At 38.9% G+C, this 27641-nt stretch overlaps 1 protein-coding gene across 1 annotated transcript in view; it reads left to right on the forward strand.

Moving 5' to 3' along the window:
* Positions 1-17466: 17466 nt before the first annotated feature.
* Positions 17467-27641, forward strand: part of NDUFS4 (NADH:ubiquinone oxidoreductase subunit S4) — a 98087-nt gene continuing 87912 nt past the window's right edge. The window contains exon 1 of the mRNA XM_004422803.3: positions 17467-17598. Within this exon, the coding sequence (XP_004422860.1) occupies positions 17501-17598 (98 nt within the window). The 5' untranslated portion in view covers positions 17467-17500. The remainder of the gene's footprint in view (positions 17599-27641) is intronic.

Here is a 27641-nt window from a genome sequence, read left to right on the forward strand (position 1 = left end):
TTAATGTGTAAGTTCCCCACCTCCCCAAGTTTCCATGGACCATTATTGGGTTTTTACGCTGGCTTTCCACTGAACTGTTTCTAGTGTTTTGTTGCATGTTAATACAAGGTCATTTAAAGCTATGTAAATACAGAGAAAAATAACTCTAAAGCAGATCATTTCCTACTTTGCTTTATTTTCTCACACTGTCTTCTCTCTTCCACTAGTTAAGGAAAGATTTAAATCTTGATTAATTTTTCTCTTCTATAGCTGTATTTGTAATCTTTAGCAATACTTAGATTATCAAAACATAGCAGGTGGCCATTTCCTAATTTCCACAAGCTGTTCAAAAGCACCTAGCTTCAAAAAATTGTTAACCTTAACCTGTCACAAATACTTAACTCTAACTTGGAGTGACTAACAGGTAAAGAAAGAATATTTTAAATTTATAACTGGGTAATTCTTTTCACATATGATGGAATCCAAAACAATACCTCAGTTTTATCTGACAGGGAATTACTGTCACGTTTGCCTCCCCAATGCTTCCTGTTGGGGGTGAGTGGTCTATTCTTCAGCATGACAAAGTCTGATTTCTGAATGGCTGGTAGTGTCAAAGGGCCATTAGTATGCTAAGCCTTTTAGTGGCATGGGATAGCTCCATCCTGCTTTCCTCAATTGTTGCAATCAGGCCACGTGATTGACTGATGATTTCAAGGCAAGCTTTGGAATCTTGATGTCCTCCAGAAATTAATATTCCTTCTGGTAATATAGTCTATTGACTCCTCTTGCTCAGTTCTTTAATGCCTGAAACAAGGCACAGTCTTAGTAATAACTCCTGAGCAATAAGAAAAGAGAAGACTCAACAAACAAAATTGCTAGTTTCTCTCATGATTAGGTTTTAAGAGTTTCAAAAGACAAGTCTAATCTATTTGGAAAAACTGTTGACAGCTTTTATCATGTTCTTCATTTTTTAAAATTCTACAAAGAGTGGTGACAATTAGACTTTGAAAGCAATTTTTCAAAACTGAATTAACTATAAAAATGTTTATAATACCTTTTTTTGTATAGTCAACTCTTCATTACCCAGCATTGATATTTCTTTCGCATTTCTTGAAAATATTTTTTTATACTTATTAACTGCCAGCACCCACAGTCTAGTAGGATAAGCACCAAACAATCATTTGAAAATTAAAGGCACTGGACTGGATGATTTCTGATTCTAGACTGACTAATTACTTATTTTATTATGTCTTATTCTACATTTAGCCTGCAAATCAATAAGCAAGTTTATTGAAATAGCACATTTAGCTCCAAAGAAGATTTGAAAGACAATACACTTTAGATTCGTTTGTCAGTGGTACCAAAGGAAGAGCTGACCAGGGGAGACTAGATGACAAAATCGATCAGTTTCTCGGCCTTGCAGGAATGAGATCTATATAGTGCATGTTATTTGGTTAGAGGGGTATTCCAGGAATATCAGCCACATGCATAGTCAAATGCAGAGAGAAAATATCTACCAAAGTCCAATGCACAATATTTTTTAGATTATTAACATATTCATTAATGACAAATGTACCTATTCCTAATGGGTGAAAAACTGAAAATTATGAATATCTTGTCACTCTGTGACCTAGTGCAGCAGAGACTGCCCGGCTTTTCAGAAAACTTGTTTCTTTTTTTTTCCTGGGCTCACAGCTAGACTACACATCTCTGCCTTCTTTGCAGTTAGGTATAATTATGTGACTGAGTTTCAGCTGTAGGATGTATTTAGCTAATAGGATGTCCTTCACTGCCAGGACCGGCCCATAAAAGTCTCCCACACATGATCTTTTATGTCCTTTCTCCACCTGCCAGCCTGATTCAGAGAATGATGACTGAAACCTTGTGATGAAGAGGGCAGACCCATAGGATAGAACTAGCCTCTATTCCAGAAACACTGCTGAAAGGAGAACTGCCCACCAATCAGGAATACTTATATTGGACTTTATGTGAGTGAGAAATAAACTTCTATGATTTTTGAGCCATCGTGCCTTACATATTGGAAATGGAGTACTGCTGAAAATAACAACCCCAAATTTCTGACGTTGGTTTAGTGATTGAGCATCAAGCAGTGAGGAAAGTGATATTAGAGGATGGAAAGATGGAGAATCATGATATCTAGAAGAAAAACACATGGTAAAACCATCTCCAATGATAGCTTGAAGGAAGATCATCTAACCACCGACCCTGAAGCACTAGTGAAAGTGACTGGAAAAAGTAAGAGTGACTGTTTTTAGCAAGTCATGACAAGAAACTGAGGTGCTCAGAAAAGAACAGTTTGCAAACAGAAATGAAAGATGATAATGAGAGTCCAGAAGTTTAGTTCCTTGAAGGATTGGAAAAGTCAACTGCTTTTAAACTCTACAGAATAGAAAAGAAGACTGAAAAAAAAAAAGTTATGAGCAACCAAGGGCCATAAAGCAATTGTATGCTCTAGTTTGCCCAAGATAGTCATGGTTTATGCCTGTTATTTCTGCCTAAATATCAATTGTATTAATGTGACTCATTCTGAGACAAAAATCAGATTACAGGTGTGGCCTTCCTACCCAAAATCCAGGTGCCCTGAAGGCAGCTAGCTAGTTAAGAGAAAAGAAAAAAAGCATAGGATAATGTAGTTATCTATTGCTATGTAACAACCAACCCCAAACTTAGTAGATTAAAGCACAACCAGTTATCTACTCACGATTGTGCAATTGGGGAATAGCTCAGTGGGGATGTCTTGTCTCTGCTCCACACAGAATCAGCTAGGGTATCTCAGTAGTTGCCTTTAACTGGAACACTATTCACCACAAGAGGCAAGGAAGCAAAGAAATAAATGAGGCTTGAGAATTATGTCAAAGAAGGACATTTAGGCGTGGTTACTGACATGTGGAACTGAAAAGTACATGAATCAGAAATCTACTATGATTTTGAAGGATTGAACTATCAACACAATCACAAGCCCAAACTTGCACATCTGAGCAAGCACTAAAAACTAGGCAGCTCCCAAGAAGGGCACACTTCAGATGTATCTATGGACAAGGAAGTACCCCCCAGAGTGCAGGGTCTAGAAACCACAGAGAACAAAGGACAAGGGTCTTCCTAAAAGAGAGAAGAATCAGGGTCTAATCAAGGTAGGGTTCTTCATAATGCCCACTCAACAAAATTTCAAAGTTGCAAAGAGTACTGACGGCTGTGTATCTCTAATTCTTTCCTTTCTGAATAGGAGTGCTTATTGCAATTATCTGCCCCTATTCCACCATTGTAATTTGAGTGTATATGTTGGCACTTGTCTTTTTATTTCATGTTGGTAGGCCATGGATTGGTACATTAATATGAACTTCATCTGGATGTGGTATCTTGCATGAAACTTTGGTTTGTTTTCCTTGGGAAGCAAATGAGTGTTTTCTGTATGTAAGGAGAAAAGAGGACAAGAGATATTTGGTGATCAGAAGAGCAGACCATGGTAGAGACTCTTATGCGTTAACTGAAATCCATTTCCTTTTTCTTCTAACCACATGGATATGCTACTTTTTCCAGAATTCCTCTTGCAGTGAAGTGTGACTGGGTGACTGAATTATGGACAACAGAATGTGGATAGAAGTGATCTACGCCACTTCCAAGTCTGATCCATTAAAAGTTTTCCCCATCATCTTCATAGCATCTTTTTTTATCCACTTAGTGAATGTAAAGTTCTCCAAGAACCTTGAGAAAGGTGGAGCCGGGGTCCCTGGCCTGACTGGGAACACTTTATTTTACTGATACGTGAGAAATAAACTTTTATTTTGATGAGCCACTGAGAATTTAGAGTTTATTTGTTAAAGCAGTTAGCATTATCTTAACTAATACAGGAAATTGAATGTACCAGAGACAAATGTTATCCGATTCACAAATTACTATAGGGTTTAGTCTTGTTTATGATCAATAAACCCAAATGTGTTCATTGTCAAAAAACATTCTTAAATTTTTATTATCTTTTATGGGTTTAGGAGAAAAATAAAACCTATATCTCTTAGGCAAAAGTTGGGATATCTACCTGGCTCACATACTTTCTTTCAGAATTTGTCTCTTCTGAAGGGCTGGGCACAGGCAGCCATATCCAGCCCATGTAGTGCCATCACCTAGTCCAGCTGATTGGCAGGGGTGGAGATCTGACCCAAAATGGACCAATCTGATTCATCTTCCACAGGAAGCTGGTATTGGAAAACTACTAAGTAGGAATTGAGCATAACTGAGTCATTTTAATGGTGGGATCCTAGTGTGAATTCCATAAACTTGTGCTGATTAATGAGTAAAATATATGATGTCCAAGATTTGTTTTAAAATACTCCAGAAAAAAAATGTTGAGGAGGATATGTGTGTGTATGGGTCTTAATTTTTTAAAAATATGAGAATAGTATGATAAACCCCCTTGTGCTCGTTAGCCAGCATCACCAACTATCAACATTTTGCCACTCTTGCTTCTACGTGTGTACACACAAACACACACACACAGTTTTTAAAAGCAGTATATCTCTTGTATGGTTAAAAATTTAGATTCTGGGGTGTGATGGACTGGGCTTCAAATCTTGTGTCTGTCACTTTCTAGCAGTATCCAGCTTGCTCAAGTTACTTTGTCCTTTGCAATATTCTCATATGCAACACAAAGAAAACATTAGTACTTATATTGTAGGGTTGATTAAAGATTAAATGAAACATGTAAAGCACTTAGCACCTTATCCAGCACATAGTAGGTACATTAGATTTACTTTTTTATTTTTAATAATGCCATGGTGGAAATTTGTACAATGTACAGTAATGGCACGAGGGAAAAACTGATATTACCCCTGGGGAGGTGGGGGGAGGGGGGACATTAAATGAAAGAAGAAACTGTTAAGCTGGGTCTTAAAGGTTGCATTGGACTTTTCTAAAAGGATAAGATAGCGTAAAGGGTATCCAAGAGAGAAAAGCCACGGCATTTTGGATACATACAAAGATACAGTGAGCATTTGTTATTTTTTGGCTGTCCAGCATGTAAATCCCCTTTGTAAGTTTGGGAAATTATCACCTTATGAATATTGATGAGAGGTGGAGACTGCATCTCACCAAGAAAACTGAAAATAACACATACCCTTTCCCAGCTCCCTCTGCAGCTAGGATATAAGCATGTGATCCAGACTCAGGCACTCAGACACATTTGCCTGGATTTTGGAAAGGGAGCCATGGATACCTAGGGCCCAGGGCAGTGGAGAATCCCTTATGGAGACAGATGGTAGGAGTAGTGGCAGTGATACCCAGTTTTCATGGACAGCAGTGGCCATGATTCCAGCAATGGGGTCTAGTGTCCAGTGAGACACCAGGCATCTGTGCATCTTTATTTAACACAGCCATACTAGAGTTCTCACTGGGCTGGTTTCTGCGGCATGCTTTGGCTTTGGTCTGGCTCTCTGTCTAGCTTCCCTTGGTACTGCTCCTTTCTAATAGACCTCAGTTCTGCAGACCTCCCATGATTCTATTTGCTACTCAATACATTTTCAATAACCTCCTTTTCTACAGTCACAATAGGTTTCTGTTGCATACAACTAGGAATCCTGATAGACAAGAAAGTGGAGCAGGGTAAGAGGGACTAGTAGTATGTGGTAGATGAGGGGCTTGGGATCTTGCAAATTTAGACAGGGTGGTATGTTGAACTTTTGCCAGCTTTTCTTAGATTCCTTCCCTGACTTCCCTGCTCTGCCATTTCATAAGGAACAATATCTCCCAGGTTCTCTTGACTTCAGGTTTCTTAGTAGGTTCAGTCAATAAGAGGCACTGGCAGACTGGAGGGCAAGTTGGGGTATTTACCTGCCCTCTCTCCAGCTTGGGGGGGTGATCTCTGGCACTTTTTCCGTGATTCTGCTCTAGTTCCTGTTGGACTGCCTCTCCCTTCCTGGTCCAAGCTCCCGCTTAGCATCCCTTGCTAGGGTTTCAGATCCCATTGGATGGCCCCAGCTTTGGAGCTCTGGTAACACCACTTATTCCCTGTGGTGCTTAGCCCCGGGGGTGACAGCAGCTCCTGCTGATTCTGATATCTGAGTTGCCTCTTGATCTCCCTTGTTTGGCTCCTCAGCAGCTCTATCACCTGTGTAAACAATTCCCTGAATTAAATTTTCTCTGTTTGAAATAGTGGTCTCTGTTTTCCTGGCAGGACATTGAATGATATGTATGTCAGGGAAAGGTGACATTTGATCAAAGACTTCAGAGAGGAGGAAGTTAGCCACGTTGATATCTGGGGGGTGGGGATTGAGTTCCAGGCAGAGGGAACAATCAATGCATAGGCCCTAAGGTGAGAAAATGCTTGGCATGTTGAAGAAAACAGGGTGAGGAAGGAGAGAATTATAGCAGATGAGGCAAGATTGGTAATGGAGCCAGATCATCTCTGATGTGAGGACCCATTGGAGGGTTTTGAGCAAGGGGGTGACATGAATTGCCTTATATTGTGAAAGAACCATTGTGGCAGCTGTGTTGAGAATATACTGGAGGGGGCAAAGATGAAAGAAGGGAGACATGTTAAAAGACTCTAGCAGCATGCTAGGCAAGAGATGATGGTAGCTTGGATCTGTGAGTTAGCAATGAAGGTAGTGAGAAGTGGTAATATTATAGTTATACTTTAAAGGTAGAGCCAGAGGAATTTATTGTGGTGATAAAGAAAGAGAAGAGTTAAGGGGGACTCCAACGATGTTGTGAATATCTAATAAGGGATATACACAGTGGCCAAAAGTCTTTAAGCATGGTAGTGAGAAGTTACCTGCATGTGCTTCTCTAATATCTGCACAAATTTTGTTTTTTTTCCTATGTTCTTCTGGACATCTTCCAGATTTTTTTTTTTTTTTTTTTTTTTTGCTGAGGAAGATTCACCCTGAGCTAACATCTGTGACAGTTTTCCTCTATTTTGTATGTGGGTCACTGCCACAGCACAGCCATTGATGAGTGGTATAGGTCCATGCCTGGGAACTGAACATGGGCCGCCAAGCAGAGTGCACTGAACTTAACCACTAGGCCATGAGGCCGGTCCCCATCTTCAATGTTAATGGTCAAAAGTCACTAAGCAGTTTCTGGTAACTGTCTTTAGGTCTTCAACTGACGGTTGTCAAATCTCACTTATAAGGACTTTGTGGCCACTCTGTAGTATAGAATCATTTTTCAGAAACATCCCAACGTGTTTTAGAACTAGTGTTCCAAAGAGAGAGAGAGAAGTCAAGGATCATTCCAAAGTTTTTAGGCTGAACTAGTGAAAGGATAAAGTTGCCAATAGTTAAGAGGGATAAGGATGTGGGTTGAACAGATTTTGGGGAGATCAGGAATTCGGTTTTTGACACGTTAAGTGTGTGATATCTATTAAATATGCAAGTGAGGAAATCAAGTAAAGGAGTAGAAATACAATTCATGGAAAAGACTGAGCCGGAGATAAAGTTTTGGGATCTGTTGGAAAATTGATGACATTTAATAAGGTTGCCAAGGGAGAAGAAAAGACCAAGGATTGAATCTTGGGACACTCCAACATTAACAAGTTTGGGAGAGAAGGAAGAACCAGCACTGGAGTCTGAGAAGGAGCATGTAAAAGATGTGGGAGGAAAACCAGGACAGTATGGTGTCCTGGAAACCAAGTGAAGCAAGTGGATCGAGGACTGAGTAATCAATTGTGTCAAATGACGGTTCAAATAACATGAAGTCTTTAGCAACACGAAGGCAATTGGTGACCTTGAAAGAGCAGTTTCAGTGAAGTGGTGGGAGAGAAAGCATGACTGGGTGGGTTGCAGAGAGCATGGGAGAAGAATTGGAGATAGTGTGTACAGACAACTCCTCAGAGGATTGTTGTGGCAAAGAGATGGGGCAGAAGTTGGTGGAATAAGTTAAGTCAAGAGAAGTTTTGTTTCTTAAAATGGGAGAAATGACAGCGTGCTTGTGACCTAAGGAGAATGTTCCAGGAAATAGTGAAATATTTACGGTGTAGAAGAGAAGGGGCGGAACTACCGGAACAATGTTCTCAGGTAGGTGGTTTAGGATGAGACCTAGGGCACAAGTGGAGGAATTAGCTTTAGACAGGGGCATGAAGAGATCATCTATGAAAACCAACAGAAGGCAAAGTATGTAAGTGCCGCTGCTGGTAAGTGACATGCTGGTGGGTATCTGAAGAAGCGTTCTTCTGATTAATTCAATTTTCTCAGTGAAGTAGGAGAGTCATCAGCAAGAAGTGAGGATAGGAGAAGAAGTAACAGAGGTTTGAGGAGAGAGAAGAAGGTGGGAGTCATCTAATAAAGTGAGAAAATGAATGGGGTATAAGAATATACAAATATAGAATATAGGAAAGTTTAATATGATTGCCAAGTAACGTTAAGGGCCACCTTGAGGTACGTGGCAAGTGAGGCAAATCAGTATGGTTTGGCACTTTTCCCCATTCATGTTCAGTTGCATGGGTGCAGGTACAGGATAGAAAGAGAGTTGGATTTAACTTAGGTGGCAGTTACGCTGAGTACAAGGAAGTGAGAGAGGGGCAAGGGGAATTGTGAGTGTAGGCAAGAAAACGATCATAGTAATTGGCCGTGGAATGTAATCTGGATGAGGAGAGCGAGTCCTCATCAAGGGAGAGAAGAACAGAGAAATAGCGGTAGGACCTATGGGTTGGCAGTTCTTGTGGAATCAAATGATGATTGGAGTATCCAAGCTCCTTCCACCTCATTATTTGCTCATCATAGAGATCTTGTCTTCATGATCTGAGTCTTGACATTTACATCTAGATAGCAGGATGATAGAAGAAATAAAGAAAAGGCAAGGGAAAGGAGGTGCAACTGCTATCTATGTTTAAAGAAAGTTTCCCAGAAGTTGTTACATGATGCTTTTTTCTTACATGTCAATGGCTAGAAATTGTTACATGGCTACTCCTAGCAATAGAGAGGCTAGGAAAATAGAGAGGCTAAAGAAAAACAGTCTTTATTCCAGAGACTTCTATTACTAAGGACAAAGGGCAGGAAATATGTTGGGTTAGGCAATTACTATATTTCTTTGCTTCTAAAATGTACATTGTCCCAATTTTACTTCTCTGAAATCAGGATATATAATATAGTTGGTAGTGTGTCATGGTTTAATTAGTGCATTTTTTTGTGCTTAATAGTACAGAAAATAACGATGCATTTTATAGTTGATGACATCTTATATTGGAAGAAAGATGATAGTATTTTGCCAAGGCTGAGAATACTGGATGGGAGGAACAGATTTGCTTCGGGTAAGAGAAAAGGATGGAATATAATTAGTTTGGTTTTCTACATGTTAAGTTTGAGAATATTCTATAAGCAGTTGAAAATTTAGGATTGGAACTCCAGATTGTGATAGGGCATGTGATCAAACTGATATGTGAACTTTCCTGAGTTCTTAGGAATTTTGATTGCTTGTACCCTTTGTTTTCCAAAAATAATTTCAGGGGCAGTTCTTCACTATAGGTAGAAATTATTTCATTTGTTGCCAAAACCTCAGCAGCCCTGACTGATGTCATGATAATTTTATAAGATGATAAGGTATTAATTCAAGATTTTCAATTAAATTAGCAGTGAAAAATAAGATGTGATTTAAAATAATGGTTTGTAGCCAATAAGTGATGGTGGAATTTTCTCATGTCTATAGCGATTGCATGTGAAACTTATGATAGAAACATCTGATTTTAATTTATTTTCTTCTGGATGCTTTATTGAAGACCCATGTGCAACGGGAAAAAATTAAAACCAGACAACTTTAGATCCACTGCAAATTTCACATGCCATCAGAAAGACTAAACTAAATGTTTCTTTTGGCCACCATGCTTGAAATACAAGCAAAAAGTAAAATCAATTCACATTTTAATACTCTTATTTGAAATAATAAAATGGTAGTTGGACCTAGACAACTATTAAGCATAGTGGTAGTATCTATAGTTTGGGTGAAATTGTGAAAAAAATAAATGCACACAGCCAATTATTACTGTTCCATTTTCAGGCCTATATCCTGTATTTGAAATGTGAGAAATAAGGAAATGAAAGGGGTTATTAAATTTTTTTTTAATGTAAGCCAAGTAAAAAGTAGATTTGTGGTTTCAGGTCTCTTGCCAGAAACACTGGGCCCCTACCCTCAACATCCCACCAAGGTCTTCAGGAAATGGCAGTTGATCAAAGATGAAATATTAGAAACCAATAAGATCTGTACACCTGAGAGAACGATCACATTAAAAATAATTTGTACAAGCGTTTTCTAAGCAAAAACAAAACAAAATGAAAGGCACTCCCTTCCTATTTTTGACATTTCTAAGTTCCAATTAGCTTCATTTATTCTACAACTTTTTTGGGGTCTATTATATGTCAGGAATGAGGCTAGGTAATGGGAAAATGATGAGCGAAACCAGATACGATCCCTGTCCTCAGAACTCACTTTACCTTCTGGAGAAAGACATGAGCACACTGCATGATAACTGTAGCATGGGAGGTGCTCTGAAGGAGAAAGATACAGCGCTAGGTGGGTCTACAAAGAGAGGAGCTGACGTGGTCAGGGAAGTCAGAGAAGTAGTCCTTGTGTGAGAGCATTGGTAAAGATATTTTTGGCTGCGGGATACATAATAAATGGAGGCTTAAACAATTAAGCCAATTGTTATTTCATATAACAAATTCTGGAGGTATTTTGATCAGAGTTGATTCAGAAGCTCGACAATGCCGTTAGAGCCCTAGGGTCTTTCCCTCTCTCTGCTCTTGCATCCTTCCTTGTTGGCTAGGTTCTTATGCTTGTCCCCTCGTGCCGAGAAGCTGTCACAGCTCTAGGCATTATGTCGTCATACAACTGCATCCAAAGGCAGGAAAAGAGGCATTTTTCCTTGTGTGTCTCTTTTTTTCAGAAGTTTTTTTTCCCAGAAGGATTTTAGATCCCCTTGGCCTTGAGCATATCCATATGCTAGCTGCAAGAGCTGATGGGAAGTATATGACATTTTTTAGTTTCTATAGCAGGAGTCAGGCTTTGTCAGCAAGGAAGGGCGGGGGGCGGGAAATGCCTATAAGATACTCCAGCCGTGATCTGAAGGGCAAGGAGGATGATTGAGAAGAGGCAAGGAAGAGCACTCCAATAGGCAAAAGCTTGTGAAAGGCTCTGGGGCAGGACAGAAAGACAGCCAGTGGGCCACAGAGGAAGGTGGGGGACAGACCATGTGGAACCCATCAGGTAGGGCTAAGGGATTTTGTCTTTATTCTGAGGGCAATGGTAAGACATTGGAGGGATTTATATAGGTGCCATGATCATATGTTCATTTCCAGAGTGGAATATAAATTGGAGGCCAGAATGAATTTGGTAACCCAGTAGGAGTCATTGCAGATCTCCAGATACAAGTGAGAGTAAAATTATATAGTTTACTAATTACTGTAAGTGAAGTAAAAGTTTTCTCATTCAATCAATATTTATTGCAGAATTACAATAATTGTTCCTGGAAGCATTACTGTGAAGGTAAGGAAAAGTTTATGTCCATAGCTGGAGGGAGAATGACCTTATTTACTGAGGGGTTTTTCCCCCTTATTTTTTGTTTTATTTTATTTTTATTTTTTGGTGAGGAAGACTGTCAGTTATCTCAGACTGGCCCTGAGATAACATCTGTTGCCAATCTTCCTCTTTTTGCTGAAGAAGATTGGCCCCGAGCTAACATCTGTGCCCATCTTCCTCTATCTTGTATGTGGGACACCACCATAGCATGGCTTGATGAGCGGTAGGTCAGTCTGCGCCTGATATTTGAACCTGTGAACCCTGGCCTGCGGAAGCAGAGTGCGCAAACCCAACCACTACACCACCCCTTATTTCATAATTCATATTTATCATAGAAAGTTCATAATGTACTGAAACTTACAAAAACTCTAAGGAGGAAAAATAAAGTGGGGAAGATGTATAGAACATGTTGGAGTGGGGTTGAAAATTTTAGATAGGGTGGTCAGGAAGGACCTCACTGAGAAGGTGACATGTGAGCAAAGACATGAGAGAGAGAGGGGGACACAGGAAGAGTATTCCAGACAGGGAACAGCATTCTAGGCACCGGAGACAGCAAGCATAAAGGCCTTGAGATAGGAGTGGGCCTGTGTATTTTGGGAATATCAAGGAGGCCATTGAATCTAGAATACAGTTGAATGAAGGGACAGCAGTAGGAAATAAGGTCAAAGTGCCTTTAGGGTGCCTATCGTCCAGGGCTTTATATGCTATAATAAGGTCTTTGGCTTTTGCTCTGAATGAGATAGGAAGTCCCTCCAGGGTTCCAAACAGAGGAATGGCATGACCTGACTTTTTTTCAATAGCTCGATTGCTATGTGGAAACAGTTAGAAGCCTATGGCAAGAATCCATGCAAGAGGTGATGGTGGCTAGCAACAGAGTAGTAATAGCAGAAGTAAGGAAAACAGTCAAATTTTGAATACATTTTGAAGACCGAGGTGGAAGGTAAAAGAAAGAGAGGAATTAAGAATGACTCCAAAGTTACCATATAATCCAGCAATCCTACTTCTGGGCGTATATCCAAAGGAAATGAAATCACTATCTTTGAGAGATATCTGCACCCTTATGTTCATTGCAGGATTATTTACAATAGCCAAGATATGGAAACAACCTAAGTGTTCATTGACTGATGAATGGATAAAGAAACTGTGGTGTATGTATACACGATGGAATATCATTCAGCCTGAAAAAAGATGGAAATCCTGCCATTTGTGACATGGGTGAAACTTGAGGGCATTATGTTAAGTGAAATAAGTCACCCAGAGAAAGATAAATACAGTTTGATATCACTTATATGTGGAATCTAAGAAAACCAAACTCACAGAAACAGAGTAGACAGGTGGTTTCCAGGAGTGAGGTGGAGGTGGTAGGAGTGGGGAAGTGTTGGTGGGGGGGAGGGAATGGATGAAGGTAGTCAAAGGGCACAAACTTCCAGTTATAAAATGAAGAAGTTTCTGGGATCTAAAGGACAGCATGGTGACTATAGTTAACAATATTGTATTGTATGCTTGAAAGTAGCTAAGAGAGCAAATCTTAAAAATTCTCACCATACACACACACACACAAAGGTACCTATGTAAGGTGATGGTTGTATTAACTAACCTTATTGTGGTAATCATTTTACAATATATGCATATATCAAATCATCATGTTGCACACCTTGTTATTTGTCCGTTATATCTCAGTGAAGCTGGAGAAAAAAAATGACTCCAAGGATATTGTGAATATCCAGGTCTGAAATAGTAATAGTAATAATATGGAATCAAGTTTTAGGCGCATCTGTTAATGTCTCTGCAGAAGTGTTCTGCAGAATATCATTTGGGAAATGAGGTTAAAGATACTTACTAAGTGAATTAAAAGCTATGCTAAACTACTGAGAGGTCAGATAAGGTGAGATAGCCAGTACACATTGGTAGTAAATAAAGTGTCTTAGGTTGCTGTTTTGTTCAGCAATGATGAGCTCAGAAGGAGGATTCTGGTCACCATGCTTGAAATGCAAGCAAAAGGTAAAGTCAATTCATATTTTAACACTCCTACTGAAATAAGAAAATGGTACTTGGACCTAGATATTCTGTTAAGCTTAGTGGTAGAATCTATAGTTGAGGTGAAATTGTAAAAAAAAGAAAAATGCACACAGCAAGTTATTTCTGTTCTGTTCTTAAGCCTATAGCCTGTATGTGAGGTCAGGAAGGACCTCAGGCATGGGCGGCTGAGGGAATCCAGCAGAAACCATCAAGAGAACCAGAGATCCTCTCAGGAGTATATTGTTGGCAATACTGCTTTTGGATCATGGGTTGTGTAGAAAGGCAAAAAGACCAGAGAGTGGAGGCTTCCCTGGGGATTCCAAATTCACAGAAGGAGGGACTAGAATAGGTGGAGAGGTTGGGTTTTCGTCGATAGGACCAGGAACAGGGCTACAGTAAGTTGCCTTTATGAACACTGGGACAGATCATAAGTTACCTTAATAAAGAAAAAATTCTTTATTAAAATTTAACTCAAACATCAAAGCCACCCTTGGACTTAAAATTCCCTCTGAAATAGAGAACCCAGAAGTAGCCACAAATAAGTACAGCCAACTGATTTTCTGACAAAGGTATGAACACAATTCAATGGAAGAAGGATAGTCTTCTCAACATATAGTGCTGGAGCAAGCGGATATCCACAGGTTAAAAACTGAATCTCAACCTAAACCTCACAACTTATTAACTAAAAACTTAACTCAAAAACTAACCCAAAATGGATGAGGGACTTAAATGTAAAAGGTAAAACTAAAAAACCTTTAGAAGAAAACATAGGAGAAAATCTTTAGGACCTAGGTTGGTGACCAGTACTTGGACATGACACCAAAAGTACAATCCATAAATTAAAAAATGACTAAAGTGGACTTTATCAAAATTAAAAACATTTACTGAGCAACAGACCCTGTTAAAAGGATGAAAAGACAAGCTACAGATAGGAGAAAATATCTTCTAACAACATATCCGATAAAAGACTTGTATCTGGAATATATAAAAACCTCTCAAGGGCCGGCCCCGTGGCTTAGCGGTTAAGTGCGCGGGCTCTGCTACTGGCGGCCTGGGGTTCGGATCCGGGCGCGCACTGACGCACCACTTCTCCGGCCATGCTGAGGCCGCATCCCACATACAGCAACTAGAAGGATGTGCAACTGGGGTTTTGGGGAAAAAAAACAAGGAGGATTGGCAATAGATGTTAGCTCAGAGCCGGTCTTCCTCAGCAAAAAGAGGAGGATTAGCACAGATGTTAGCTCAGGGCTGATCTTCCTCACAAAAAAAAAAAAAACTCCTCTCAAGGTGTAACACAAATATTGCAATTAGAAAATGGGCAAAAAAAAGTTGGGCTGGCCCCGTGGCTTAGCGGTTAAGTGCGTGCGCTCCACTGCTGGCGACTCAGGTTTGGATCCTGGGCACGCACTGACGCACCGCTTCTCCACCCATGCTGAGGCCGTGTCCCACATACAGCAACTAGAAGGATGTGCAGCTATGACATACAACTATCTACTGGGGCTTTGGGGGAAAAAAATAGAATAAAATTATTAAAAAAAAAAAAAGAAAGAAAATGGGCAAAAGAGACGAGATATTTAACCAAATAGACTATACATAAGGCAAATAGGCACATGAATAGATATTCAACATCATTAGCCATTAGGGGATTGCAAATTAAGACCATGATGAGATGTCACTACACCCCAATTATTTATGTTAGCTGAGCTGAAACTAAAAATAGTGACAATACCAAACGCTGGTGAGGATATGGAAAATTGGATCTCATCCATTGCTGGTAGGAATGTGAAACGGTACAGCTACTCTGGAAAATAGTTCAGCAATTTCTTAAAACATTAAACATACATGTATCACACGACCCAGTATTGCACTTTTGAGCATTTGTTCCAGAGAAATCAAAATTTATGTTGACACAAAAACCTGTACATGATTGTTCACAGCAGTTTTACTTGTGGTAATAGCCAAAAATGGGAAATAACCAAAATGTTCTGCAATAGGTGAATGATTGAACCAACTGTGGTATATCCATATATATATCCTATTGGTTTTGTTTCTCTGGAGAATCCTGACTAATATACCATGGAATACTCAGCAATAAAAAGGAACGAGCTATTGATATGTGCAATAACTTGGATGGATCTCAAGGACATCATGCTGAGTGAAAGAAGCCAATCTCAAAAAGTCATATACTGCATATGTCCATTTATAGAATATTCTTGAAATGTCAAAATTATAAAAATGGAAACAGAGTAGTGGTGGTCAGGAGTTAGGGGTGGGTGGGTGTTGCTATAAAAGAGTAGCATGGGGGACATCTTTGTGGTGAGGGACTAGTTCTGTATCTTGATTGTGGTAGTGGTTTCATGAATTGACACGTGATAGAATGACATAGGACTACACAAACACTTTATATCAGTGTCAGTTTCCTGGCTTTGATATCGTACTACAGTTATATAAGATGTCATCAATGGGGGAAACTGTGTGAAGGGTACACAAGACCTGTCTGTACTATTTTTGCAACTTCCTGTGAAATCTATAATTATTTCAAAATAAAACATTTAAAAGAGGGCCAGCCCCATGGCTTAGCGGTTAAGTGCGCATGCTCCGCTACTGGCAGCCCAGGTTCAGATCCTGGGCACGCACCTGCACCTACGCACCGCTTGTCAGGTCATGCTGAGGCGGCGTCCCACATACAGCAACTAGAAGGATGTGCAACTATGACATACAACTATCTAGTGGGGCCTTCAGGAAAAAAGGAGGAGGATTGGCAATAGATGTTAGCTCAGGGCTGGTCTTCCTCAGCAAAAAGAGGAGGATTAGCATGGATGTTAGCTCAGGGCTGATCTTCCTCACAAAAAAAAAAAAAAGAAAGAAAAAAGAAAAATTAAAAAAAAAGTTTAAAAGAAAATTCCCTCTGAGACATCTCTCCTTAGCTTTCCTTCATCTTTCTGTGCATTTCCTCTCTCTCTGGACATGGCTTTCTTTTCCTTTGGTGCTAGGTGCTACGGTGCTAAATCTCTTTCTTGCCCCCTTTGCCTTGTGTATTGAGTTTTCCTTTAACTGGCCATATGCAGAACCAAGTTATTTCCCATCCTCCTGTTAATCCTATTCTTTTAACAAAGGTTATGGTTCCATGTGCTTAATTTTAAAAGCAGCAACGTTCTAACTTTTTAAAAAATCTCTTAAAAAACAAATCCCACAAACCAACCTGCTTTTTATTTTATATAATCCACAGTTAATCATTGCTCTTAAGGTCAGCAGCCCACAATACAAACATGTTTCCAACACTTGTCTCAGAAGATAATTTTTGTTTTATATGTATGGAGCATTAATAATATTCCTGGTGTTTACGGACTATGACCACACATTCAGGATTTACTGGGAAAACAGTGATATCAAATACTATGTTCCATTCGTTTTTAATATAAATCCACATGTCAAAAAAATAATCCTTTTTCAGGCCATGTGTCCAGGCTTGTCGTTTGGAAAATATGATCATTACAACGACAAAACATCAAACTGAATACAGCCCTTTCCTGAGGGCTTGCAAACTGAATCTGGCAACACTTTGGAAAAGTACTACTTTAGGTTCTCAAGAACCCAAAGAGCCCTCTGGCTCTTCCAGTGGGCTCAGCCCCAAATATTCTGAGTCCTTTGAAACAATTATGAGTTGCAGGTGTTTAAATTTTCAAGTATTTTCTTTTGGTCTTTTCATTAAACAACCAGTCCTAACAACAAACAAGGATTACACTTTTTGGTGGTAATATTTACACTTAATGTACTTCTGCATTTCTCTCCCATCCATTTTCCTTCTTATCTCTTTCAACCAAACCTTTCACCTCTTTTCTAAACTCCAGTATTTAACAAAACGGCAAACAAAAATAAAATACACAAAAAAACCACTCCATTACATTGTGGTTACACTGGCTTGAGAACGAAGGAAGTTTGTCCCTTGCGGTGATCCGTCCTGGTGTTTGCCTGCAGCAAGATGGCGGCCGTCTCAATGTCAGTGGCGCTGAGGCAAGCGTTGTGGAGGAGAAGGGCAGTTGCTGTAGCTGCCATTTCCGTTTCCAGGGTTCCGACCAGGTAACAGGATTGTCAGGCTGCTGCTTCTAGCTTCTCAGGTCTCTCCACTTTTGCGGAGGTCTCTGCTGGCCAGGTCCCGGACCTCGGGGAAAGCGTTCTCTCCTGACCCTTTGCCCGGGAGAGGGCGGGCGGATTTGGGACTAGCTGCGATCGAGGGGCGCTGGCCTGGCGGGTGGGGGCATGAATGCGGGCAGGGGCGAGGAGGACCTTTGGTTTCTTGGAAACTTAGGGGCTGTTACTATGGGAGAGGGTCTGTGGGGTGGGGTTGTCTCCGGAGCTGCGAGCCGGGCCCCAGCCCCAGAGAAGGGGAGGAGTCTCACTGATTTCCTCCCCACCTTCCGCACCCCTCCGTTCTTCACCTGTTTGCCCATACTCCAATCCTTGCTGGAGGGGTAAATCCCTCTCTTCTTTCCGCGGCTTCAAGTGGTATCGATTGGGTTCTGAACAGAAAGATGTTTTATTCATCAGTCTGCTTGGAAGGAAAACTTGGTTGGAATTCAGTGGTAGTAAAAATCTCACTGCTACTAACATGGGAAGGTAGTTTTTAAAAGGCTAGTGGTAATGCTAGGAGGTTTCTTATCCAAAGTTTTATTAAAGCCTCGCAATGATTCAGAGATTGTTATTGTTTTGCCTTGAAGCATTTTTGTGCTGGTGATTTCTTTTTTCCTGACTGCTTTACTTAATCCTCCATTTCCCTATTTCTCTGAATTTTCCCGACTGCGTTATAACACTACCACAACGGCATACATGCACACACTAGCGCTTTTATCTGTGAAGCATTTTTTTTATCGCTATTTTCACAGCTTCTTAGTATAAATATAAACCAGCGCTTAATACTGAGTGTCTTCTGCATGCTGTGAAGATTACATTAAGTGCTTAGAACAACGATGGAAAGACTGGATGAACAGTTGTGAAGGAGGTGGGAGGAATGGGGGTGGTTAAAAATTGGAAAAAAAGATCTGGTCAAATGCTAATTAATTTAGTGTTTTATTAAATAAATATAAAGGGAATGCAGAGACTTAGAACTAGAGTTAATTAGAAAGGATTTCTGAAGGTAAGTTTTATTAAAGTTTTAAATAGTTGTTGTTGGGTAGGAAAGAAGAGGATGTCCTGGGTAAGGTCAATGGCTTATGAAAAGGCTTGAAGGCAATAGTAGAGAGATATATACATAATATAGTCATTGAAAAATAAGGATGCTAAGATTGGAGGAAGGTAAAAAGTTTATAGTTAACTGTTCTACATATGGGCAACTTGACGAATGGAAAGTGTTTCTCTAAGGTAAAATACTCCACTGGTTGACTTAGGGATAGAATCGAGGTAGCCAGGTTAATTCTTGTTCCACTAGACATTATGGAGATTAATTTTGCATTCCCAAATAATAATGTATTCACAGTAGCCCTAGAACTGCGAACAAATTTGAAGGTTCCGCTGGTGCATGGCTAATCAAAACGTGATTGTAAATCTAAGCTTATGTCACAGATATTTTGTCAGCAATTACAGTAGTTGAAGTTAAGATACTAGAATTTGGAAACTTCTTTTTTTTTCTTGTGAGGAAGATCAGCCCTGTGCTAACATCTGCCAATCCTCCTCTTTTTGTTTTTTTTCTGAGGAAGACTGGCCCTGGGCTAACATCTGTGCCCATCTTCCTCCACTTTATATGGGACGCCGCCACAGCATGGCTTGACAAGCGGTGTGTCTGGGTGCGCGCCCGGGATCCGAACCGGCGAACCCCGGGCCGCTGCAGGGGAGCATGCGCACTTAACCGCTTGGGCCACTGGGCCGGCCCCAGAATTTGGAAACTTTGATGATAATTTGTACTACCTATGCAAATTTAAAGAGTTTTTGCTTGAAAATTTGTTAGAAGAGATTTGAAAATAAAATAAAATTTTAAGTCATGTAAAATGACCTTTGTTTCACACTTAAAAAATTTTTTTTTTCTTGAGGAAGCTTCACCCTGAGCTAACATCTGTTGCCAGTCTTCCTCCACTTTGTATGTGGGTTGCTGACACAGCATGGCTGAGAGTGGTCTAAGTCCGCACCTGGCATCCGAACCTGTGAACCTGAGTTGCTAAAGCTGAGTGCTCCAAGCTTAGAACTACCCCATGGGGCCAGCTCCCTGTTTCACTCTTTTAAAAACTTAGAAGCCAAAGAAAACAAATTTTGAACACAAATCAAATGACACATTTATTTGCTTTTTATACCACTTTTTACCCAAAGAACTTACGATGCTCTTCTCACCTTGAAGGAAGTTTATGGCCCTTTTCCTTTACATATTATTTGCTTGTCCTCTTTAAGCACTCTTTCCATTATGATTTGAAAGTCAAGAGGATCCAAAAAGGTTGAGTGTGGAAAGAGAACAGTTAATGGTGAAATCTACATCTAAAATTCATTTTATTGTAATTCTTAGAAAACATTTGCAAACGATGTAACATTTCAGATCATTTGAGTAAAATGAGGGAGAGTAAAATCAGTAAGGCACTTGGTAAGGGGGGGAAGTAAACAAATACAAATATTGAAGAAAAGGAACTATCCGTAGAAGGAAAGAAGCAGTTAACTGCTACATTAACTTATATGAATTTAACTATAATATATTAGTAAAAACAAGCAGACCTAGAAGTCCAACAACATATACGCAGAAAGAGAGAGAAAACAATTATTTAAACAGTGTAGATAATTCAGTTCATCTAGTTACTGAACTCACGCTCTAGAATAAGTCTTAAGTTTCCACGTCCTTCTCATTTCCCTGAACTCAATGAGAGGAGGATAAATGGCCTACATTTGTCCTCACTTTCCCTGACTTTTCTAAGGGATTGTCCAGGGTAGGTTTAACTATTTAGGATATTAATCTGAAAGCCAGATAAAATAGCACTCTTATTTCAAAATAGCAATACTTAGGACTCAGGACATCTGATGCAGAGGTTTTTGTTTTTGTTTTGTTTTTTACCTATTCATTTATACTCATCTCACCTAGCCTTGTTTCATCACTTCTCAATTTGGACTGAGTCTTGTGTTTACCTCAAACATAGCTCCTTAGGGTCCGCAGAGGGTGTTAATTAATGACTGTAGTGGGGACTAAGTGTGTGGGACCTTTTTGTGAGGCCTATTTTGTGCTCCAGTCTCTGGCTCTATTCTGTTACTCTGTTTCCTTTTTCAGCATTAGATAAGCCAGTATGAAATTACCAGTCTGCGGCAACCTCCAATGATTAAGAGGTTCTAAGGTTGACAAACGTTCTATGTATATTACACTTTGCCCGGGAAACTGTCTCAGCCCAAATTTGAGAAACATTTAGGACATTTAAAATCTGTAGATTAACTTCTACTTCAGATAGGCTGGATAAACAAATTCCTCTCTGAAGGGCAGCTACTTTTGCTGTCTTTGAACATATCAAAGCCAAGTTTTGTGAGTGTGAAATGTTTCTAGTGTCTTCTAATAGGTTTCATTGTTTTGCTTATTTTCCTCATTAAAAAAATACCTATCATTAGTTGATCTGTTTTCATCAGTAGCAGACATCTTTGTTGAATTATTCTTAGGAGAATTAAATATTTTACTACTAATAAATGTTAGAATAGTGTCTGGCACATAGTAAACCTTACCTAATAAGTGCTAATTTTATTATTAGTTTGAATAGCCTTAATATATTTCTTTTCTTTAATCTTGGTGATAGATGGTATTATTGTTTAAAATATTTTCTTCCATTCCCTGTGACAAGATTATGCATCACTGCCCCATTGGCTAAGTGACTTGTTTTGGCCAATGAAATATTACCGTAAATGATATGCCATGTCAAGCAGAAGCTTTAAGAACTGTCCCATGTTTTGCCATGTCCTTTTTCCCTTGGAAATGAACGTTTTGCCATGTCGCTTTGCTCCTGGAATGAAGATAACGTGGAGCAAAGCAGAAGCTTATTCTCGTAGGTTATATAAAATATAAACTAAGAAATAAACCTTTGTTTTAAGCCACAAAGATGTTTAGATTGTTGGTTACCTCAGCGTAACAACCTATACTGACCCTTTTTTACACACACACATTTGCAAATGAGCAGGTCTTAGCACATGGACTGATGGTCCAGTGAGCTCACAGGCTTTTGAAGGGCTGGAAAAAATTTTATTTATTTTTGTTTACTTCACAGCACCTAGTGAATGGCTTACACATAAAAGGTAAATGCTTATCACATAGATGAGTAAATGCATATTTAGAGATACATGATTGTGAGGAAAAGCAGGAAACCATAGGCAGTATGTCTATTAATAGCCTCATCAGTTAAAGCCAAGCAGGCACTAACCTACATAAATGTGAATATAAGATATCTATAACACATTCTTTTCGAATTATTTGCAATGGTCTGAGTTTAGGATATTCACCTAAACCTCTGTTAATTTCTGGACTGAAGTTGTCTTATAGATAGATTTTTTTATACTCACATATTTCCTTGACAAGTGTCCTGATCCTCCTGTATTCAAATTAAAAAAAGAGGGGGAAATGAATTTATTTGGGAAAGGGTACTCATGAAATATGAGAGCTTTTTTGGAATGATAGTAACTTAATGTGATTATTAGACTTACTCTCTGCAAGCTACTTTACATGAAGTTTTTAAAAATTAATAATACGTGAGGCTTAATGGAGAAAGATGGAGCAACTTGGTTCCTTTGTAATGCATGTTGGAAGAGGTCTCTGGCTCTGGGGTGAATACAGAATAAGACAGTTTCAAATGGGAAAGCTTCTAAAATATATCTCTTGGTGAAAGTTGAGAGTCATTTTTATTGTATTTGTTCTGAGCACAAATTAATAATAGCAGCTAACATTTAATTCTCACTGTGTGTTAGTGGCTGTGTCCAGGATTTTCCCTACATTATCTCATGTATTTTTCACAGTAATCCTATGAAGTCAGGTGTTCTCATTCTCATTTTTCAGATGAGGAAACAGATATAAATGAGGAAACAGATTTTTAAGTTTGCTAGGAAATAGTCTGATTTAGCAGTCTAAAGGAATATGTTGACTTTTGCAGTGAGAAATATTATGTCTGGTAATAGTAAATTAAAACGCTAGTGTCTCCTCTGTTTTCCTTTTAGCAAGGTATGTTCTTTATTTGAGAGACTGATGCTCTGTACTTGCACTCCACTGTTCCTTTTGTAAATTGAGAGTCTCCAATTGAGGAGTTAGGTTTCTTTTGTTTTGTTTTTTTATAGTGTGGATTTTTTTCCCCTAAGTTTTGTAATTATTTTTGGTGAGAGGCTTTTTTTTTTTTTTTTAAAGATTTTATTTATTTATTTATTTTCCCCCCAAAGCCCCCGTGGATAGTTGTATGTCATAGTTGCACATCCTTCTAGTTGCTGTATGTGGGACGCGGCCTCCGCATGGCCGGAGAAGCAGTGTGTTGGTGCGTGCCCGGGATCCGAAGCTGGGACCGCCAGCACCGGAGCGCGAGCACTTAACCGCTAAGCCACGGGGCCGGCCCCCGTGAGCTCTTATTGTAACTTTTCTTTTTTAGTTTGCAGTGTCCAAAGACCTGGATGGAACCTTATTGTACCTGAATTATGCAGTGGCCACATTCTTCATAAAGACTTTCATCTAAATATTTGGATATTTTGGCAAACTATTCTAAGTCTTTTGTCCTTTAAGTAATGGCATGAGAGCAATTCAGAATTTCTGTTTCAAATTCTTTTCCTGTTGTCTGTTATTGAGTATTTTGATAGGTGAATACAACCTTAGTTTCTTTAGAACTAATTAGTTGCTCAAATGTGACATTTTCTTCTTGTCTTTACTCACTAGACTTAATTTTTCTTTATACGATCATGTTCCTGTTCAGTGGTTTTTATTTTTTTATTATTATTATTTTTTTTGTGAGGAAGATCAGCCCTGAGCTAACATCCATGCCAATCCTCCTCCCTTTGCTGAGGAAGACTGGCCCTGAGCCAACATCTATTGCCAATTGTCCTCCTTTTTTCTCCCCCAAAGCCCCAGTAGATAGTTGTATGTCATAGTTGCTCATCCAACTAGTTGCTGTATGTGGGACGCGGCCTCAGCATGGCCGGAGAAGTGGTGCGTCGGTGCGTGCCTGGGATCCGAACTCAGGCAGCCAGCAGCGGAGCGTGCGCGCCCAACCGCTAAGCCACGGGGCTGGCCACTGTTCAGTGGTTTTTAAACCCTTGCTGTGCATCAAAATCACCTGTTGTGTACATAAAAAGTTCAGATGCCTTGGCCCCGATATATGTTGTTTCAGTAAGTTTAGGTTAAGGCTTAGCTCCATGGTCATTCTGATGGGAAGCTTGGGCTGAGAACTACTGTTTTATTTTATTTTTTGATAGTTTCCATGCTATATCTTGAAAAAATTCAAAGTGCATTTTTCGTTGCAGGAGAGATGGAGGAGATTTCCAGAAACAAACAAAAATGCTTCCCTTTTTGTATATTTTCCTAATCTAAGTTTTATGTTTTTCACCCATGCACTGTATAGAGGTTTTTTCTTGGAGAAACTTCCCTTTGAGGCAAAGCAAGCATTTTGATAATTTTGGAGAAAGCAGGCCATGTTACTTGCTCTCTAGAGACCCTTGTTCTTCCTTTTGGAAGGGCTCAGGTTTAATATAGCACAGCTGTTGAACTCTGCCCTTCAAAGTTTTAAAAAGAAGTGTTTTATCCTTTAAAATGAAAATACTTTTTTTAGGGAGGTGGTCTTTGGCTGGATGTAGTTCTCTAAGAAAGTTTCATGCTTTTCTAGAGTTATTTTGTTTCAATGATTTCTTAGAATTGTTTCAGATGTTGAACACTGCCTCTTAGAGTAGAGATCTGGCTGCTTTGTTATATGTTTTGTTATATCCTTAACAAAGCTAGATCAAGAGTTTCTTTCTTTGTGTTTTCTAGGACTCAAAAATATGTTCTTTCCTTTATTCAGCCACTCCATACATAAGTAAATGGTCCTTGAATAGAGTTTACTAGACAAAAGATCCTGTTCTAGGTGACTGTTCAGCAAGCCATATGCTTCTCCTAAAAATGTCAGTCTGTCTTGATGAGCTTTAAAGTGAATACAGATGTTTTGGCTCTTTTGAGGACTACCACTCTTTGTGTAGAAAGAGTACTTTTTTTCCAAGAGATTTCTTCAATATACTTATAGAAATTTGCATTAAATTTATAACTTTTGTCTTTTAAGTCTAATGAAATTAGATTTAATTAGACATTATTAATTTGAATTTAATTTTAATATCCTCAGTACAAATGAGATTTGGAGAAATAAAATAGGTCTCAATATGGCTTTTGTTAAGATTTTGTATTTATTCTTTTTAAAAATTTGGAACTTAAAGTGCTTTATAATATTTACTTTCATACAATGAAAGGTGATAATTTGGCAGGAAGGGATAACTTTTTAGATGTTCAGTGTCTTCTACTTTGGTAGGTTAACTCTAGAAGTTATAGTTCATAGATTCATATAATGTTTGAGTTAGAAAACTCTAGGATCATCCTGTCTGACCCTTTATTTAATGCAAGAATCTCTAGAACTTTCTGCTTCTTGATTATCTAGCAGTTGAGGAATATATGGTGAATTTCTGGTAGCCCTAGAAAACCCTCTATATTTTTAGACTCAGTAAATGATGTTTCCCTTTAATGCTATATAGAAAAATTCTAACCCCCATGCATACGTCAGCCCTTCAGATAATTGAAGACATTTGTCGTCACTCATTGTCCCTTCAAGTCTGTGCTCCAGGCTTAGCATGTCCAGTTTGTTTACCCTTTATTATAAATGACCAAAGTTCCTAATGCTTTACTACCTCCTGGTACTCCTTAGTACCACTCCTTGCCAATGTCTTTCTTTGAACTATATACTGTACTTTTAACTAAATGAGATTATTAGTAGTGTTAGCTTAGTGAGTCGAAATTAAAGAGAAGAGTTGACTCTAAGTTGGATTTAAAAACTTTTTAGTTTTAAAATTATAAAGAAAAATTCACCTTTTTCTTTTTGGTGAACAGTTTTTAGAGTTTTAACACATGTATAGATTTGTGTAACCACCACAATAATCAGGGTATAGAATACCAAAAGACTTCACCCGAAAAGACTCCCTCATGTTATCCCTCCCATCTCCTCTAATCTCTGGCAACAGGTTATCTTTTCTTCATCTCCATAGTTTTGTAATTTTGAGGCTGTAGTATAAGTGGAACCATATAGTATGCAACCTTATGAAGACTGATTTTTTTCACTCAGCATAATGCCTTTGAGATTCATCCAAGTTGTTGTATGTATCAGTGGTTCATTCCTTTTTATCGCTAAGTAGTATTCCATTGTGTAGATATACCACAGTTTATTTATCCATTCACTCCTTGAAGGACATTTGGATTATTTCCACTTTTTGGCAATTATAATTAGAGCCCCTATAAACACTTGTGTACTGGGTTTTGTGTAAACATGATTTCATTTCTCTGGAGTAGATACCCAGGAGGGAGATTCCTGGGTCATAGGTAATATATGTTTAAACTTTATATGATACTACCAAACCATGTTCCAGAATGGTCGTACCATTTTGCTTTTCCACCAGCAGTGTATGAAAGTTTAGTTGCTCTTTATCCTCATTAACATTGGTATTGTCAGTATTTTTAAATTTAGCCATTTTAGTAGGTGTATAATGGTATTTCATTGTGGATTTTTTATAACAACTTTATTGAGATGTAATTAACATACCATAAAATTCACTCATCTAAGTATATGATTTGATGGTTTTTAGTATATTCACAGACTTATGCAACTATTCACAGTCAATTTTAGAACATTTTCATTATCCCAAAACGAAACCCCATGCCCACTAGCAGACACTCTCCCTTCCCCCCAGCCCTAGGCAACCACTCATCTACTTTCTGTCTATAGGTTTGTCTATTCTGCATATTTCATACAAATGGAATCATGTGATCTTTTGTGATGCTTCTTTTTCTTAGCATAATATTTTCAAGGTTTATCCAAGTTGTAGCATCTATTAGTACTTTATTCCTTTTTACTGATGAATAGTGTTTTACTGAATGGACATACCATATTTTATTTATCCATTAGTTGGTGGACATTGGGTTTGTTTCCACCTTTTGGCTATTATGAATAATGTCCTATGAACATTTGTGTACAAGTTTTTGCATGGACATATGGTTTCATTCTTTTGGATATATACAGAGGAGTTGAATTGCTGGATAATGTGCTAACGCTGTGTTTAGTCTTTTGAGTTAACTGCCAGACTCTTTCCAAGGTGGCTGCACCATTTTATGTTCCCACCAGCAGTAAGTAATGAAGGTTCCAGTGTCTTCACAGCCTTATCAGTGCTTGTTATTATCTTCTTTATTATAACTGTCCTAGTGAGTATGAAGTGGTATCTGGTGGTTTTGATTTTGCATTTCCATGATGGCTAACTCATTGTGGTTTTAATATGCATTTCCCCAGTGGCGAATGATGTTGGATTTTGGTGAAGTGTCTGTTCATGTCTTTTACCCATTTTTTAATTGGGTTGTTTATTTTCTTATTGTTGAGCTTTGAGTTCTTAAAATATTCTGGATATAATCCTTTGTCAGATATGTGGTTTGCAAATATTTTCTCCCAATCTGTAGCTTTTCTTTTCATTCTTTTAATGGTATTTTTCATAGAGTAAATTTTCTTAATTTTGATAAAGTCCAGTTTACCAGTTTTCTTTTATGGATTGTACTTTTGTTGTCATATTTTTGTGTGTATGTGTGTGAGGAAGATCAGCCCTGAGCTAACATCCATGCTAATCCTCCTCTTTTTGCTGAGGAAGACCGGCTCTGAGCTAACATCTATTGCCAATCCTCCTCCTTTTTTTTTCTTCCCCAAAGCCCCAGTAGATAGTTGTATGTCATAATTGCACATCCTTCTAGTTGCTGTATGTGGAATGTGGCCTCAGCATGGCTGGAGCAGCTGTGTGTCGGTGCGTGCCCGGGATCCAAACCCAAGCCACCAGTATCAGAGCACGCACACTTAACCACTAAGCCACGGGACCAGCCCTGTTGTCATATTTAAGAACATGTCATATCATGGCCTAACCCAAGGCCATGAAGATTTTTTTCC

The sequence above is a fragment of the Ceratotherium simum genome, chromosome 18 (genome assembly GCF_057802395.1).
Source record: "Ceratotherium simum simum isolate JZ-2026a chromosome 18, ASM5780239v1, whole genome shotgun sequence".
NCBI lineage: Eukaryota > Metazoa > Chordata > Mammalia > Perissodactyla > Rhinocerotidae > Ceratotherium > Ceratotherium simum.